This window comes from Anomaloglossus baeobatrachus, chromosome 5 (assembly GCF_048569485.1).
Source record: "Anomaloglossus baeobatrachus isolate aAnoBae1 chromosome 5, aAnoBae1.hap1, whole genome shotgun sequence".
Classification (NCBI taxonomy): domain Eukaryota; kingdom Metazoa; phylum Chordata; class Amphibia; order Anura; family Aromobatidae; genus Anomaloglossus; species Anomaloglossus baeobatrachus.
In genome coordinates, this window is record NC_134357.1 from 331,692,691 (window position 1) to 331,710,507 (window position 17,817).

Consider the following 17,817-nt stretch of genomic DNA (forward strand, 5'->3'; position numbering starts at 1 on the left):
CACTGTGTTTTCCTGCGTTATTCCCTGCGGTATTTCGCGGTTTACCTCCGGTAATGTACATTGCTTGTCTGCGGTTTGCAGGGAAGTGATGTCATTACAGGAAGAGGAAGCCGTGCAGAGAGTAAACGCACACAGATCACAGACACACACAGACATAGAACACACACACAGACACATAGAACACACATAGAAAGCAAACGGAAATATAGAAAACAAAACACGTGGGCTCCGCTGTATATTTACCGTCCAGCCGAGGTAAGCACACAGCGGCGGCCCGGTATTCTCAGGCTGGGGAGGGAGAGGGGCAGGGTTAATGTCCCCCGCCTCACTCCCCCTCCGGCAGCCGAGAATATCAGCCGCAGCTGCCCCGGGACTGTCGCATGCATTATGCGGCAGTACCGGAGTGTCCCTGGCTCTTCCTGCAGCCGTGTAACAGTGGCAGTCAGGGTAATACAAGGAGTTAATGGTGGCGGATCGCTGCCACTAACTCCAGGCTTGATCATGGCAGCGTCTATGTGACAGCTGACATGATCAACCCGTAAGTAAAGTGAAAAAACACACGCAACGAAAAATCCTTTATTTTAAATAAAACACAAACAAGCCTCGTTCACCCTTTTATTAACCCCTCCCGAAACAAAGCTCCGGTGTAATCCACAGCTCCGGCGTCCTGCGAGGCCTGCATCCAGCCGTGACTGACACACAGCGCTGAATGCAGCCTCGCAGCGAGACAGCAGAGGTAACCACAGGGCATTTCCCACGGCCGGTAATGTGAACTCATTGCCGACCGTGAGAAATGCAGAGTGTGCTCACAGGGACTCTATCTATCCCTCTACCTATCCTATCTATCCCTCTGTCTGTCTATCTATCTATTCTTCTATCTATTCTTCTGTCTATTTCTCTATCTCAGAATGAAATGACTTTTTTTTTTTTTCTTTTTCAATGTACTTTATTGCATTGAATGCAATAAAGCACATACCAACCCGCACGCGGCAAAACCTCGGCAATACCGCAAACAATACCACGGTAAAACTGCAGCAAACCGCATGCGGTTTTCGGGTGCGGTTTGCCGCGGTTTTTTACCGCGGGTGCGGTAATCTTTGAATACCTGCGGAATTTTCTTGAGAAAATTCCATTTTCCAGTGCGCACATAGCCATAGACTCCATAATTCGGGTCCAGATATTGGATACAGAACGGAGGAAAAACTCAAAGTTTAAGTGAAGGATGAGTGTTAGACTGGTAAAAGTCTGGAAAATGAGATCAATGTAGCGTTCAATTCTGCTAACCGAATATTTAAGGGTTGAATGCATGAATGAATGAATGATCATAACTTTTGGATAAAATACCTCATTACTACATAACTAAAAACAACAGTTAATACTTTACATCTGTTCAAACAGCTTTTAAAGAACATACGTATACTCCAAAACCTTGCTATACCCAATAATTATTTTCTAGATACTACCATAAATAGTAGAAGTTCCTTACTGGACGTCTTGGCCTACACTGTGTCATCTGTGATGCTTGGTTTATTAGTCAGAGCAGAACAAAAACAAACTCCAGCCTCCCTCAACTTTCCCACCATTTGTCATCTCATCAAATACAGTATGAATCTGCTGGGAACTGACGATACAGACTCCGCTGAGCTACGCGTCCCCTGGGCAAAGCCATATTCCAGTGTTGTTCCTCAAAGGCGTTTGGCTCCATGTAAACACTGAATTGTGACATGTATACATTTGGTTGCCTTTTTTCCAATGCAGTCATTAGTTTACAAATGTCTAAATTTATGTAAAAAATTTAAAACGTGAGCTATAACATTCTTACTTAAAGAAGCACTCCATGTTTTGCACCTCCATCAAATTATACTTTGTTCTCCTCATTAATAGTGTATTTACTTCTCTGTAATTAAGCCTCCTGTTTTCCTCTCTTCAAACTCCATCTCAATTCCTTGGTCTCACCTTGTATTACATTCCTTTATGCCCTGCTAGATATCCCATGTTACACCAGCAAAGCATTAAAGGACCAGTCAGACAGGACCATCTCTGCCTGATGGGATGACAATGTGACTCTTCTATCTTTCACTAAACTAAGTTAATAGATGATAAATATAAAGTCACAGAAGCCCAACTATGATCTCCTCTAACTATGTGATGGGAGCTATGTAGTCAGCATCAGTAACAATGATAGAAGTTTCTGTCACCATCTGTGTGGTGCACCCCATGTCATTTCATTATACCCACTTGTTATTGAGAGGGTGACTGAGATTACATGACCAAACGGAAGAGAAATATATGGTGATTTTTCAGATAGAAAGAAATAATGGAATAAGGAAATAGTATCCGAGTGATTATACTATATTATAATAATAATAAATAATAATAATAAATATATATATATACACACACACACACACACTAGAAGGTGGCCCGATTCTAATGTATCGGGTAGTCTAGAATGTGTATGTAGGTTACACGTGTGCCAGGAGCCGGGGTAAGCTGGCAACAATAGAACACATTCGGGTAAGTAAGCAAAGCGCTTTCCATAGTTACAGGATTGTGTACCATGGCTACCAGCGTACGACGGTAAGCTGGTAACTATGGTACATAGGGAAACTATGCAAAGCGACAGTGCTGGTTAATTTTGTACTTGCTGATGCGTGCTGCACAGCAGGAGACCAACGTATTTGACAGCGGGAGACCAACTATCTGAATGGGCAGGGAGCCAGGGTAAGCTAGTAACCATGGTACACATCTGGTAACTATGCAAAGCGGTTTCCATAGTTACCCGATGTGTACACTGGTTAACCGCGTACGCCGGCTCCGGCACACGTGTGCCGGGGTAAGCTAATAACCATGGTACACATCGGGTAACTATTCAAAGCGACAGTGCTGGATCATTTTTTGCTTGCTAGTCTCCTGCTGTGCAGCACGCATTGGCGTGTTTGACAGCAGGAGAGCAACGATCATAATGGGCAGGGAGCCGGCATACGCTGCTAACCAAGGTACACAATCGGGTAACTAAGCAAAGTGGTTTCCATGGTTACCCGACGTGTACCATGGTTACCAGCGTACGCCGGCTCCGGCACGATCCCAGAAACGCAACGGTATGTCTCGGCTGGGTTGCCGGTGTGGGTTTCCGGGGGTGCAGCAGCCACCTGGGAGTCGGGGCTCCGTGTGGGTTCGGGGAATGCGTGCGGGGGGCAGGGCCAGGCCGAGCGTCTAATGCATGCGGGGGGCGGGGTCTGGCCGAGCGGCTAATCCGTGCGGGGGCGGGGCTCTGGTAACTATGTAAAGCGGTTTCCATAGTTACCCAATGTGTACACTGGTTAACAGTGTACGCCGCCTCCGGCACACGTGTGGCGGGAGCTGGGGTAAGCTAGTAACCATGTTACACATCGGGTAGCTAAGGAAAGCTGTTTCTATAGTTACCCGATGTGTACCATGGTTACCAGCCTACACCGGCTCCGGCACACATGTGTCGGGAGCCGGGGTAAGCTAGTGGTTTCACACATCCGGCACGCTGCCGTATACTGTGTACAGTACAGTGGCCGCGCCGCAACTTCCTGGTCACATGCTCCGGTCACATGACAACACGTGATCGGAGCTTGTCGCGCGGCCACTGTACTGTACACAGTGCACGGGAGCGCGCAGGATCTGAGAAAGCGGAGAAAAGGTAAGTAACTATTCAAAGCGACAGTGCTGACGTGTGCCAGGGTAAGCTAGTAACCATGTTACACATTGGGTATCTAAGGAAAGTGGTTTCTATAGTTACCCGATGTGTACCATGGTTACCAGCCTACGCCAGCTCCAGCACACGTGTGCCGGGAGCCAGGGTAAGCTAGTGGTTTCACACATTCGGCCTTTTCTCCACTTTGTCTTGCCGGTGTGGGCTTCCGGGGGTGCAGCACTCACCTGGGAGTCGGGGCTCCGTGTGGGTTCGGGGAATGCGTGCGGGGGGGCGGGGCCAGGCAGAGCGTCCAATGCGTGGAGGCGGGGCCAGGCCGAGCCCAGCGGCCAATCCGTGGGGGGTGTGGGGGGGGGTCAGGCAGAGCCCAGCGGCCAATGCGACGGTTGTCACTGTAATGACGTCATTTTCGTTACAGACAGACAGAATAAGGCAATTATATATATACTAGAAGGTGGCCCAATTCTAACACATCGGGTATGCTAGAATTTATTGTGTAGTTAATGTATGTTTTTTGTTATATATATCGATGTTGTTCTGTGTAGTTGCCAGTGTTTGAGTAGGGCGCTGTAAATGTTCTGGGTGTTGTCTGGGTGATGGGGTTTGTGAGAGCGGTGTTGTATGTGTGTTGCGTTGTTTGTGGAGCGCTGTGTGTCTGCAGCTTTCTGTGTGTGTGGTGCTGTGTGTGTTGCGCGGTTTGTGTAGGTGTGGAGTGCGTGTGTGTATTTTGGGGGAGGTATGTTTTGTGCAGTGTGTGTGTTGCGCGGTATGTGCGTATATTTGTGTATGCGGCGGTGTTTGTGTGTTGTGTGTGTGCGGCGTTGTCTGTGTCTGGGTGTCTGTGTAGGGCGGTGTTTGTGGTTCCCAGTGTGTGTGTGGTGTGTTGTGCGGTGCGCGTGTGGCGCTGTGTGTGTGTTTTGGGGGGGAGGTGTGCACCCCCATCGTGCTCCATCCCCCATGCTGCGCACCCCCCATCGTGCTCCATCCCCCATGCTGCGCACCCCCCCCATTCGTGCTCCATCCCCCATGCTGCGCACCCCCCATCGTGCGCCATCCCCCATGCTGCGCACCACCCATCATGCTCCATCCCCCATGCTGCGCACTCCCCATCGTGCTCCATCCCCCATGCTGCGCACTCCCCATCGTGCTCCATCCCCCATGCTGCGCATCCCCCATGCTGCGCACTAATGATGTAATGCTGCCTCCTGGTAAGGAAAAATGGACGCCCACACCCCGACGCGCGCACGTTTCGTTGCCGTCTTCTTCAGGGGGTAACTACTACTTCAGGCATATGTGTATTTACATTATATACACTATAGGATTGCACTATCTCCTATTAGTTCACCCACACCACGGTATGGTCTTACATGGTATTATATGACAATATGTGTTATTATGTAATTTTGTGACGCCCCTTTTTCAGTCACAGTGTGCCTTTTAAACATATATGTAATGTCTAATTTTTTATTATACATGAATAAAAATTGTTTTTATGACCTGTTGTTCGGTTAATCTTTTTTGGTGATTTATATAGAATCCGAATGGTCCTATTGGTCCAATATACCCTCACATATAGTATGATCTCTATACAAGACTATTTGAAAGATTAATTACTTGTGATGTGATATGGGTATTTTTCTCTAACTATTGGTGTTCATATATATATATATATATATATATATATATATATATATATATATAAAATATACACACACACACACACATATGTATATGTGCGTGTGTATGTATATGTGTATATAATAATTAGATATATATATACATATATATATATATATTTTATACACACACACATATACATACACACAAATATATATATATATATTTGTGTGTGTGTATAAAATATATATATATATATATATATATATATATATATATATATATATATTTTATACACACACACAAATATATATATATATATTTGTGTGTATGTATATGTGTGTGTGTATAAAATATATATATATATATATATATATATATATATATATATATATATATATATATATATATATATATATATTTAGTTAAGTATACACCATGGCAGGTTTTACTACTTGCTACCGCTTCTTTTTTGACAGCACTTACACTTTTAAGGCCATTTATTATCAGGCCTTTATTAGTTATGTAATGTCAGTAGGTCAAAACACCAGCGGTTATTATCTACACTGAACAAAAATATAAACACAACACTTTTGTTTTTGCTCCCATTTTACATGAACTGAACGCAAAGATCTAAGGCTTTTTCTATGTACACAGAGGGACTTTCTCTCGCAAATATTGCCCCCACATTTGTATAAGGCCCCAAGCGCACACTGCAGTTTTTGATGCTTTTTTGGTGCATTTTGAGGTGACCTTTTAGTCACCACAAGCTGCATGCTTTTCCTTCCCCAGCAAAGTCTATGAGATTTCAGATATGCTGTGCGCACGTTGCTATTTTTTGGGCTGCATTTTGTGGTGACCACAAAATGCAGCATGTCCATTATTTTTGCTTTTTTCCCCCCTTAATGATTAAAAAAATACATAAACACTAGCATTAAAAAAGTATGCATTTTTTTTGCCACAAGATGCAGTTTTTTCACCACAAAAGTGCAGCGTGCGGACATCGCCTAATTCTGAGTAAGTGAGCTTTACTGACATAATCCATCCACCTCACATGTTGTAAAGATGCTGATTACACAGCATGATTATTGCACAGGTGCCTGTAGGCTGGTCACAACAAAGTGCCACACTAGAATGTGCGTTTTACAGTATTGGGGGGGGGGGGGGTCAGAAAACCAGTCAGTATCTGGTGTGACCACCATTTAATGCCTCCTTCACATAGAGAGGCGATCAGGTTGTTGATTGTGGCCAGTGAAATGTTGGTCCACTCCTCTTCAATGGCTGTGCGAGACTGTTGGATATTGGTAGGAACTTGATCATGCTGTTGTCTACACCGATCCAGTGCATCTTGAACATGCTCTAAATCGGTGTCATGTCTGGTGAGTATACTGGCCAGGTAACTACTAGGGTTTTTCAGCTTCCAAGATTTGTGTACAGATCCTTGCAACATCTGGCCGTGCATTATCATGCTGCAACATGCAGTGATGGTCGTGGATGAACGGCACAACAATGGACCTCATGATCTCATCACGGTATCTGTGCATTCAAAATGGCATCAATATAATGCACCTGTGTTCATTGTACATAACATACTCCTGCTCATACTATAACCGCACCACCACTACGGGCCGCTCGATTCACGCCTTTGACATTAGCAAACCGCTCACCCATGTGATGCTTACATGCCAGTCTGCCATCTACCCTATGAATTAGAATTCATCCGTGAACAGAATACTTTGCCAAAGTGCCAGATGCTATTGAATGTTAGTATTTGCTCACTCAAGTCGATTACGACAACCAAGTCAGGTGGAGACTCCGACGAGGACAATGAGCAGCAGAAGAGCTTCCCTGACTCTGACAGTCTGTGCAGAAATGTTTTGGTTATGCAAACTGATTGTTGCAGCAGCTGTCCGGGTGGCTGGTCTCAGACGACCTTGGACGTGGGGATGCTAGATATGGAGGTCCTGGGCTAGTGTGGTTACACGTGGTCTGCGGTTGTGAAAACAGTTGGATATAATGCCGAATTCTCTGAAACGTCTTTGTAGACAGCTTATGGTAGAGAAATGAACTTTCAATTTACAGGCAATAGCTCTGGTGGACACATGCCAACTGCTCACACCCTCAGAACTTGTGACATCTGTGGCATTGTGCTATGTGATAAAACTGCACATTTTAGAGTGGCCTTTTATTGTGGCCAGCCTAAGGCACACCTGTGCAATAATCATGCTGTCTAATCAGCATCTTGATATGCCACACCTGTGAGGTGGATGGATAATTTCGGCAAAGGAGAAGAAGTAGTGCTCAATAACAGAGATTTAGACATTTCTATGAACAATATTTGAGAGTGTTAAATCTTAGGGTTCAGCTCATGAAAAATGGGAGCAAAAACAAATGTTGAGCTTATATTTTTGTTCAGTGTATTATCATAAATAAAGAGTAATAGTAATGGTGAAAACTTGTAAATGCTACCACTGAAGAGTTCAATCAGTTGCTGGAAGGCTCTGTTCAGGATAGCGACATGGCTTCCATTGACGAAGAAACAATGCAATCTATACCAGATACTCTTCAATGAGGAATGCCATTGACTTATAATGAGGTTCTTCAAAATTCTTAAAAGACTGGTGGAAACCGCAAGCCTGAACATAGGTGAACCTGAGCAGATCTCACAGATGCATCCTTACCTCCAGTTTCTTCTCCTTGTTGGTCAGAGCTTCTTTTTGACTCTGTGTGTACTCCATTAACATTCGTGCCAACTGCCTTCGATCATCTAATTCTGCCGCCAGTCGCCCATTATACTCTGCCAGCAGGAGACAGGCCTCATCTACTGTCTTGGAAAGACGCTCTGCTGCCTCTTTATCTGAAAAATACATATACAAATTTACCAAGTTTCTTGCCTCCAATCTAGACTAGATTGCTATATCCATATCAGTGCTGGAAGCATGGCCAGAGCTCCGGAACCATGGAGGCTAGACATCTGCATAAAAGCTCCATGGACAATATTGACCGGACACTAGCGGTCACCTTTTAACCAAGGGTTGCCAACCAGACAGATGGTCTTACCGGTGATCTTTTCCAGTAAGGATACATCCTGGACTTCTTGAGGAAGGGATGCAATCTTCTGCCTAACGGTGGCATCTCCAGAAGCGGCATTCTCCAGATCCTGCAGAGCTTTAATGAGATCTTCAGTCTACAAGAGACAAAAATGCACACTAGATAAAAGATCTAGAAGGAAGTATGCATCCAAGCTTCCTAAATTATTCATAAAAAGACTAAAATAAATTGCATTTAAGTCTGGCTAAAATTCACTGCCTGAATCGGAGCCTCTAATGAGATCCATGCACACTCCGCTCACAGCCATGATGTATTATTTAAGCAGTAAATCCATTTTATCTCCAGCAAAACCTGAATTTTGTCACCACCATGTAGCATTTACATTTTTTTTTTTATAATTTTACATCTACAAGCAATTTTTCCAACACTTCTACAAACACATTTAAGATGAAACGAGAAACCTTACACTAAAAATGCATCACCGGTTTGACACAGATCTCTCTGGAGTTTTAATTGGAGCCTGGCAAATTTATTGGCGCTGCAGAGCAAATGTGAGAAATGTGTACACATGTCCTTATGTGCGAAATGGTGGCAGGGGGCTCGTGCTGCGACACCTGCATCGGTAGGAGGAATCCATGGCCCCGATGGAAGGTTTAAGGAGCAAAACCACAGCAAATGCATCCAATTATAGTATATTTCCAAGAATATTGTAACAGTTTTTAATAAATCCATTGAAACTTGGGTAAAAGTGATAGGAAGAAACATTACAAGGCCAGCTTCAAGAAATTGACTAACTTCTAGGAGCCTTCCCTCCACTTCCAAACATCAGTTATTACTCAATAAAATAAACTCATCTCCATCAGAACCCTGCTACTAACTACAGACCTGTCTCTAATCTCCCCTTCATCTGTAACTTCTAGAGCAGGGGTGGGCAATTAATTTTCCCATGGGGCCGCATGAGAAATTGGGATTGGTTTAGAGGGCCGGACTAATATAATTACCTCAGTTCTACCCAATATACTACATCACTACACCCCTCCATATACTACACCTGTAATAAACTACACCACTAAACCCCTATATACTACACCTGTATTATACTACACTCCCTTCATATACCTGTAATATACTACACCCCCATATACACCTGTATTATACTACACTCCCTCCATATACCTGTAATATACTACACCCCCATATATACCTGTATTATACTACACCACTATATAATACACCTCCGATATACTACATCATTACACCCCTATATACTACACCTGTATTATACTACACTCCCTCCATATACCTGTAATATACTACACCCCCATATACACCTGTATTATACTACACCACTATATAATACACCTCCGATATACTACATCATTACACCCCTATATAGTACACCTGTAATATACTACATCACTACACCCCATATACTACATCTGTAATATAATACACCTCCATATAGCACACCTGTAATATACTACACCTCCATATAGTACACCTGTAATATACATCATCACTACACCCCATATACTACACCTGTAATATAGTACACCCCCATATAGTACATCTGTAATATACTACACATTCATATAGCACACCTGTAATATACACCTCCATATAGCACACCTGTAATATACTACAACTCCATATAGCACACCTGTAATATACACCTCCATATAGTACACCTGTAATATACACCTCCATATAGTACACCTGTAATATACAACTCCATATAGCACACCTGTAATATACACCTCCATATAGTACACCTGTAATATACTACATCACTACACCTGTAATATAGTACACCCCCATATAGTACACCTGTAATATACTACACCTCCATATAGCACACCTGTAATATACTACATCACTACACCCCTATATAGCACACCTGTAATATACTACACCTCCATATAGCACACCTGTAATATACTACATCACTACACCCCTATATAGCACACCTGTAATATACTACACCTCCATATAGCACACCTGTAATATACACCTCCATATAGTACACCTGTAATATACACCTCCATATAGTACACCTGTAATATACAACTCCATATAGCACACCTGTAATATACACCTCCATATAGCACACCTGTAATATACTACAACTCCATATAGCACACCTGTAATATACACCTCCATATAGTACACCTGTAATATACTACATCACTACACCTGTAATATAGTACACCCCCATATAGTACACCTGTAATATACTACACCTCCATATAGCACACCTGTAATATACTACATCACTACACCCCTATATAGCACACCTGTAATATACTACACCTCCATATAGCACACCTGTAATATACTACATCACTACACCCCTATATAGCACACCTGTAATATACTACACCTCCATATAGCACACCTGTAATATACTACATCACTACACCCCTATATAGCACACCTGTAATATACTACACCTCCATAGAGCACACCTGTAATATACTACACCTCCATAGAGCACACCTGTAATATACACCTCCATATAGCACACCTGTAATATACTACGCCTCCATATAGTACACCTGTAATATACTACACCTCCATATAGCACACCTGTAATATACTACACCCCCATATGTCACACACCCTGCTGCCCATACAGCCTGCACCCCCATATCACACACACTACACCCCATACAGCCTGCACCCCCATATCACACACAATACACCCCATACAGCCTGCACCCCCATATCACCCACACTACACCCCCATATGTCACACACCCGGCCACATATCTCACCCTGCCTGAACCCCAACTTACCCCTCTCAAACACTCTGCACCCCTTCACATCCTTCTGTCAGTCTGCAGCCCTCATATGCCACTCACCCTGCAACTCCATCTTCCCACATATGCACTCACCCTGCAACTCCATCTTCCCTCATATGCCACTCACCCTGCAGCTCCATCTTCCTTCATATGCACTCACCCTGCAGCTCCATCTTCCCATATATGCACTCACCCTGCAGCTCCATCTTCCCACATATGCACTCACCCTGCAACTCCATCTTCCCTCATATGCCACTCACCCTGCAACTCCATCTTACCTCATATGCCACTCACCCTGCAACTCCATCTTCCCACATATGCACTCACCCTGCAACTTCATCTTCCCTCATATGCCACTCACCCTGCAGCTCCATCTTCCCTCATATGCCACTCACCCTGCAACTCCATCTTCCCACATATGCACTCACCCTGCAACTCCATCTTCCCTCATATGCCACTCACCCTGCAACTCCATCTTACCTCATATGCCACTCACCCTGCAACTCCATCTTCCCACATATGCACTCACCCTGCAACTCCATCTTCCCTCATATGCCACTCACCCTGCAGCTCCATCTTCCCTCATATGCCACTCACCCTGCAACTCCATCTTCCCACATATGCCACTCACCCTGCAGCTCCATCTTCCCTCATATGCACTCACCCTGCAGCTCCATCTTCCCACATATGCCACTCACCCTGCAGCTCCATCTTCCCACATATGCCACTCACCCTGCAGCTCCATCTTCCCTCATATGCACTCACCCTGCAGCTCCATCTTCCCACATATGCCACTCACCCTGCAGCTCCATCTTCCCACATATGCCACTCACCCTGCAGCTCCATCTTCCCTCATATGCACTCACCCTGCAACTCCATCTTCCCACATATGCCACTCACCCTGCAACTTCATCTTCCCTCATATGCCACTCACCCTGCAGCTCCATCTTCCCTCATATGCCACTCACCCTGCAACTCCATCTTCCCACATATGCACTCACCCTGCAACTCCATCTTCCCTCATATGCCACTCACCCTGCAACTCCATCTTACCTCATATGCCACTCACCCTGCAACTCCATCTTCCCACATATGCACTCACCCTGCAACTCCATCTTCCCTCATATGCCACTCACCCTGCAGCTCCATCTTCCCTCATATGCCACTCACCCTGCAACTCCATCTTCCCACATATGCCACTCACCCTGCAGCTCCATCTTCCCTCATATGCACTCACCCTGCAGCTCCATCTTCCCACATATGCCACTCACCCTGCAGCTCCATCTTCCCACATATGCCACTCACCCTGCAGCTCCATCTTCCCTCATATGCACTCACCCTGCAGCTCCATCTTCCCTCATATGCCACTCACCCTGCAACTCCATCTTCCCTCATATGCACTCACCCTGCAGCCCCCTCCCCCTCATGTCCCCTCTTTTCTCATTACCAGTCATCATGTGTCCACATCTCCTTCAGGATTCAGTATCTTTGCTTTCTGCCCGGCATCCTGTGTCTCCTTCCACACAGTCACATGGGCGTGACATCATCGCAGGTCCTGCAAGATGAATTATTCCGTCTGCTGTGCTGCTTCTTCTGCCGGTGGGAACTTTTGAAATGACACACGCAGCGCAGTACTGACAACGTCAGAGCGCGCGCGTGTCACTGACAATTAGTGCCGGCAGGGAACAGAGGAAAGACTCCTGCGTTCTGCTGCCTGCACTGACTGTGCGGCGGACCTGCACAGGATCTCTCCCTGCTCGGCACGCTGCAGCCCGGCTCCACTGCACTGGCTGAAGACGGGCGGGCCGGTCACAGAGAGCAGGCGGGCCAGATGTGGCCCGCGGGCCGCCCCTTGCCCAGGTCTGCTATAGAGCAAGCCGGCTTCAGACCTGCTCGAAACTGTAGTGACCAAGTCTTAGCTTTGACAACTCTCATTGAAGCTGAATTCCAGAAGAACAAGAAAGTGTCAGTGGCGTTTATCGATCTCTCTGCTGCATATGATACTGTGTGGAGGGAAGGACTTTTATATACATTTCTGAAGGTGATTCCATGTAAGAAAATGATGTACCTCTTGAACAATATGATTGCAAATCGAACTTTTCATCTTATTATGGGCGATTCAACCAGTTGTAAGAAATCTTTAAACAACGGACTGGCCCAGGGATCGGTGCTGGCACCTCTCCTGTTTGCCCTGTACCTAGCTGATATTCCTAAAACAGTGTCACGGAAATTTGGATATGCCAATGACTGAGCAAAACAATGGAGGAAGCAGAGGATGTTCTTATAAAAGATCTTAGTGTAATGGGAAAGTACTTCCGACAATGGAGATTAAAACCTAACCCATCAAAAACGGAAGTTTGTTGCTTTCATTTACACAATGCAAGTGCCAAGACTGAACTTAAAGTACAATTTGAAGGCCAATCTGTTAAACACAATTTCAATCCTAAGTACTTAGGTGTAATCCTTGATAGAAGTCTAACTTTTAAATCCCATCTGGATAAATTGGCACAGAAACTGAAAGCACGTAATAATATTATTCAGAAACTTTGTGGATCCTCATGGGGCTCGGCAACATCTGTTTTGAGAACATCTACTCTTGCCCTGGTGTACTCTGCTGCAGAATACTGTGCTCCAGCATGGTTAAATAGCTGTCATGTAAACTTAATTGACACTCAGCTGAACAACTCTTTGCGTATAATATCTGGTGCTATTAGACCTACACCTGTTCACTGGTTACCTGTGCTGGGTCATATCGCACCCGCAAATCTAAGAAGACAAAAGCTCCTACTTAAAGAGTACACTAAAGTAGTGAATAATGAAAAACTTCCAATACACCAAAATATCAGAGATGTTACAATACAACGATTGAAATCAAGACATCCACCCATCCGAACTGCAATCACCTTGCATGAACAAGACTTCAATTTAGAGGAGAAATGGCGAGAACTTTGGGTCAATGTAGTAGAAGGTGATCCCCAAATGTTCCCTAATTTACAAAACCCTCCACCAGGCTTCAATCTACCAAGGAAAACATGGGTTACTCTAAATCGTATCAGAACAAACTTTGGCGTCTGTGCAGATTTTATGTATAAGTGGGGAAAATATGACTCTCCGACCTGTGACTGTGGAGCAGATCGTCAAACTATCCAGCACATTGTTGAGGAGCGCCCCCTGAGATCCTACCATGGTGACAAGAAGGATTTCTATATTGTAAATGATAACGCTATTGCATATATAGAAAATCTTGATATTCAAATTTGATTTTTATCCTTTTGATATTTTTCAATCACTGTCTATTGTCTGGTGTTTATTTTTATATGATGGTAAGATATACGTTCATACGATTAAACTGGAGCCAGATGATCAGTAGTCCGCTCCCCACCTGCCTGATCACTACAGTAATAATACACTCAACGAAGTCAGATGATCAGGAGTCCGCTCCCCCACCTGCCTGATCCTCTACTGCAGGGGTGGGCAATTAATTTTCCCATGGGGCCGCATGAGAAATTGGGATTGGTTTAGAGGGCCGGACTAATATAATTACCTCAGTTCTACCCAATATACTACATCACTACACCCCCTCCATATACTACACCTGTAATAAATTACACCACTACACCCCTATATACTACACCTGTATTATACTACACTCCCTCCATATACCTGTAATATACTACACCCCCATATACACCTGTATTATACTACACCACTATATAATACACCTCCGATATACTACATCATTACACCCCTATATAGTACACCTGTAATATACTACATCACTACACCCCATATACTACACCTGTAATATAGTACACCCCCATATAGTACACCTGTAATATACTACACATCCATATAGCACACCTGTAATATACACCTCCATATAGCACACCTGTAATATACTACAACTCCATATAGCACACCTGTAATATACACCTCCATATAGTACACCTGTAATATACTACATCACTACACCCCATATACTACACCTGTAATATAGTACACCCCCATATAGTACACCTGTAATATACTACACCTCCATATAGCACACCTGTAATATACTACACCTCTATATAGCACACCTGTAATATACTACAACTCCATATAGTACACCTGTAATATACTACATCACTACACCCCTATATACACCTGTAATATACTACATCACTACACCCCTATATAGCACACCTGTAATATACTACATCACTACACCCCTATATAGCACACCTGTAATATACTACACCTCCATATAGCACACCTGTAATATACTACATCACTACACCCCTATATAGCACACCTGTAATATACTACACCTCCATATAGCACACCTGTAATATACTACACCTCCATAGAGCACACCTGTAATATACTACGCCTCCATATAGTACACCTGTAATATACTACACCTCCATATAGCACACCTGTAATATACTACATCACTATACCCCCATATACTACACCACTATATACACCTCCATATAGCACACCTGTAATATACTACACCCTTATATGTCACACACCCTGCTCCGCATATAGCCTGCACCCCCATATCACACACACTACACCCCATACAGCCTGCACCCCCATATCACACACACTACACCCCCATGTCACACACCCTGCCCACATATCTCACCCTGCCTGTACCCCAACTTACCCCTCTCAAACACTCTGCACCCCTTCACATCCTTCTGTCAGTCTGCAGCCCTCATATGCCACTCACCCTGCAACTCCATCTTCCCTCATATGCCACTCACCCTGCAACTCCATCTTCCCTCATATGCCACTCACCCTGCAGCTCCATCTTCCCTCATATGCCACTCACCCTGCAGCTCCATCTTCCCTCATATGCCACTCACCCTGCAACTCCATCTTCCCACATATGCCACTCACCCTGCAGCTCCATCTTCCCACATATGCCACTCAGCCTGCAGCTCCATCTTCCCTCATATGCACTCACCCTGCAGCTCCATCTTCCCTCATATGCCACTCACCCTGCAGCTCCATCTTCCCTCATATGCCACTCACCCTGCAGCTCCATCTTCCCTCATATGCCACTCACCCTGCAACTCCATCTTCCCACATATGCCACTCACCCTGCAGCTCCATCTTCCCACATATGCCACTCAGCCTGCAGCTCCATCTTCCCTCATATGCACTCACCCTGCAGCTCCATCTTCCCTCATATGCACTCACCCTGCAGCTCCATCTTCCCTCATATGCACTCACCCTGCAGCTCCATCTTCCCTCATATGCACTCACCCTGCAGCTCCATCTTCCCTCATATGCACTCACCCTGCAGCTCCATCTTCCCTCATATGCACTCACCCTGCAGCTCCATCTTCCCTCATATGCCACTCACCCTGCAGCTCCATGTTCCCACATATGCCACTCACCCTGCAGCTCCATGTTCCCACATATGCCACTCACCCTGCAGCTCCATCTTCCCTCATATGCACTCACCCTGCAGCTCCATCTTCCCTCATATGCACTCACCCTGCAGCTCCATCTTCCCTCATATGCACTCACCCTGCAGCTCCATCTTCCTTCATATGCCACTCACCCTGCAGCTCCATCTTCCCACATATGCCACTCACCCTGCAGCTCCATCTTCCCACATATGCCACTCACCCTGCAGCTCCATCTTCCCTCATATGCCACTCACCCTGCAGCTCCATCTTCCCACATATGCCACTCACCCTGCAGCTCCATCTTCCCTCATATGCCACTCACCCTGCAGCTCCATCTTCCCTCATATGCACTCACCCTGCAGCTCCATCTTCCTTCATATGCCACTCACCCTGCAGCTCCATCTTCCCACATATGCCACTCACCCTGCAGCTCCATCTTCCCACATATGCCACTCACCCTGCAGCTCCATCTTCCCTCATATGCCACTCACCCTGCAGCTCCATCTTCCCACATATGCCACTCACCCTGCAGCTCCATCTTCCCACATATGCCACTCACCCTGCAGCTCCATCTTCCCACATATGCCACTCACCCTGCAGCTCCATCTTCCCTCATATGCCACTCACCCTGCAGCTCCATCTTCCCACATATGCCACTCACCCTGCAGCTCCATCTTCCCACATATGCCACTCACCCTGCAGCTCCATCTTCCCTCATATGCACTCACCCTGCAGCTCCATCTTCCCTCATATGCACTCACCCTGCAGCTCCATCTTCCCTCATATGCCACTCACCCTGCAGCTCCATCTTCCCTCATATGCCACTCACCCTGCAGCTCCATCTTCCCTCATATGCCACTCACCCTGCAGCTCCATCTTCCCACATATGCACTCACCCTGCAACTCCATCTTCCCTCATATGCCACTCACCCTGCAGCTCCATCTTCCCACATATGCCACTCACCCTGCAGCTCCATCTTCCCTCATATGCCACTCACCCTGCAGCTCCATCTTCCCTCATATGCCACTCACCCTGCAGCTCCATCTTCCCTCATATGCCACTCACCCTGCAGCTCCATCTTCCCTCATATGCACTCACCCTGCAGCTCCATCTTCCCTCATATGCCACTCACCCTGCAGCTCCATCTTCCCTCATATGCCACTCACCCTGCAGCTCCATCTTCCCTCATATGCCACTCACCCTGCAGCTCCATCTTACCTCATATGCCACTCACCCTGCAGCTCCATCTTCCCATAT

General features: G+C 45.5%; 1 protein-coding gene across 2 annotated transcripts in view; it reads right to left on the minus strand.

Annotated features, from left to right (window-relative positions):
* The window catches only part of RPRD1B (regulation of nuclear pre-mRNA domain containing 1B), a 145,295-nt gene that overhangs the window by 10,849 nt on the left and 116,629 nt on the right, over positions 1-17,817 (minus strand). For both annotated transcript variants that reach the window (XM_075349809.1, XM_075349808.1), the window contains 2 exons: positions 8,360-8,486; positions 7,981-8,156 (listed from right to left, as the gene is read on the minus strand). In XM_075349809.1, coding sequence (XP_075205924.1) covers positions 7,981-8,156; positions 8,360-8,486 — 303 coding nt within the window. The remainder of the gene's footprint in view (positions 1-7,980; positions 8,157-8,359; positions 8,487-17,817) is intronic.